Source organism: Cicer arietinum, chromosome 6 (genome assembly GCF_000331145.2).
Source record: "Cicer arietinum cultivar CDC Frontier isolate Library 1 chromosome 6, Cicar.CDCFrontier_v2.0, whole genome shotgun sequence".
NCBI lineage: Eukaryota > Viridiplantae > Streptophyta > Magnoliopsida > Fabales > Fabaceae > Cicer > Cicer arietinum.
Genome location: NC_021165.2, coordinates 32,105,874 through 32,107,504, shown reverse-complemented (window position 1 = coordinate 32,107,504; position 1,631 = coordinate 32,105,874). Strand labels below are relative to the sequence as shown.

The window sequence follows — 1,631 nt, the reverse complement described above, 5'->3', positions numbered from 1 at the left end:
TAAATTAAATTAACAAAAACAAAAAATGGAAGTAAATTAACAAAAAAAAGAAGTAAATTATATTAAATTAACAAAAACAAATTAAATTAAATTAACAGAATGAAAAAAGAAGTAAAAATTAAATTAAAACAAAAAACAGAAGTAAATTAACAAAAACAGAAGCAAATTAAATTAAATTAAATTAACAAAAACAAATTATTTAAATTAACAGAATGAAAAAAGAAGTAAAAAGAATTAAATTAAATTAAATTAACAAAAACAGAAGCAAATTAAATTAAATTAACAAAAACAAATTATTTAAATTAACAGAATGAAAAAAGAAGTAAAAAAATTAAATTAACAAAAACAAAAAACAAAAGTAAATTAAATTAACAAAAACAGAAACAAAAATAGAAGTAAATTAAATTAAATTAAAATAACAAAAACAGAAACAAAAATAGAAGTAAATTAAATTAAATTAAATTAAATTAACAAAAACAGAAAGAAATTAAATTAACAAAAAAAATTAAATTAAATTAAAAAGAAGTAAAAACAATTAAAAAAGAAGTAACAAAGAAGTAAAAAAAGAGTAACAGAGGAGGAGAAGTAAATTTAATTTGAAGTAAAAAAAAAACTGAAGTAAAAAAAAAATTGAAGTAAAAAAAAAGTGAAGAAAAAAAAATTAAAAGAAATTAAACAAAAAAAAGAGTAACGAACAGAGCAAAGAGCACATAGCAAAGAACAGAGCAAAAAGCAGAGCAAAGAGCAACCATGAACGAACCTAGGATGAGAACGCACAGGATGAGAACGGACGGGACGACTGAAGGCAGCAACCCAAAGAAATGAGATGAGATGAGAACAGTGAGATGGAACGATGAGTTGAGAAGAAGATGAGATGAGAAGATGAGAACGATAGTGAATCTCTAAAATCTGAAGGTTGTTTTGCCAAAATTACCCCTAAAACGTTTTAAAATTTAGGGGTAAAATTGGTTTTTGACGAAAAAAAAAGGCCAGATTTTTTTCACGTTTTTTAGGGTTTTGAAACCCACGACCCGGAACGCGACCCGTGACCCGCGAACGCGCCCAGGTCGCGCGCGAACCCTAATTTCTCCGCTCCGCTCTGCGCCGCCGCGGCCATGTCGCTCGCCGCTCCGCTCCGGCGCGATCCCGCCGCGAACCGGCGCTATTGACTACCTAGATTGTAACTGTAAATTAAAATTGTAATTTGAGACATAATGAAACTATTTATGGTAATTATTTTTATTTTCTTTTTTTAAATACATATTTCCTTTTTTTTGAGTTACTTTCCTTTTTGATTTATTTTTAACAAAAATGGACAAAATTGGGTACTACAGCCGCCCCTATTTAATTATATTTTACTTGAAAAATATGAAAATATGAATAACAAATGTATTCGTTTTCATGTTATCAGATAAAAGATAAGTAAATATGAGGACCTAAATTTTGTTATCGATGCGTAGATCGACAGATATGAAGGTGAACGTCTTCGGATTGGTTACCGATGCGTGGATCTATAGAAACTAAAAATGATCGTCTTCAGATTGGTTACCGATGCGTAGATCTATAGAAAAAAATGATCGTCTTCGGATTGGTTACCAATGCGTAGATCGACTGAAATAAAGATGATCGTC

At 29.0% G+C, this 1,631-nt stretch overlaps 1 protein-coding gene across 1 annotated transcript in view; it reads right to left on the bottom strand.

Moving 5' to 3' along the window:
• The window catches only part of LOC101501031 (uncharacterized), a 3,646-nt gene extending 2,529 nt beyond the window's left edge, over nt 1-1,117 (bottom strand). Inside the window, exons 1-2 of the mRNA XM_027337745.2 lie at nt 1,025-1,117; nt 697-909 (exon numbers count right to left, since the gene is read on the bottom strand). Of these exons, the coding sequence (XP_027193546.2) occupies nt 697-909; nt 1,025-1,117 (306 nt within the window). The remainder of the gene's footprint in view (nt 1-696; nt 910-1,024) is intronic.
• Nucleotides 1,118-1,631: the final 514 nt, after the last annotated feature.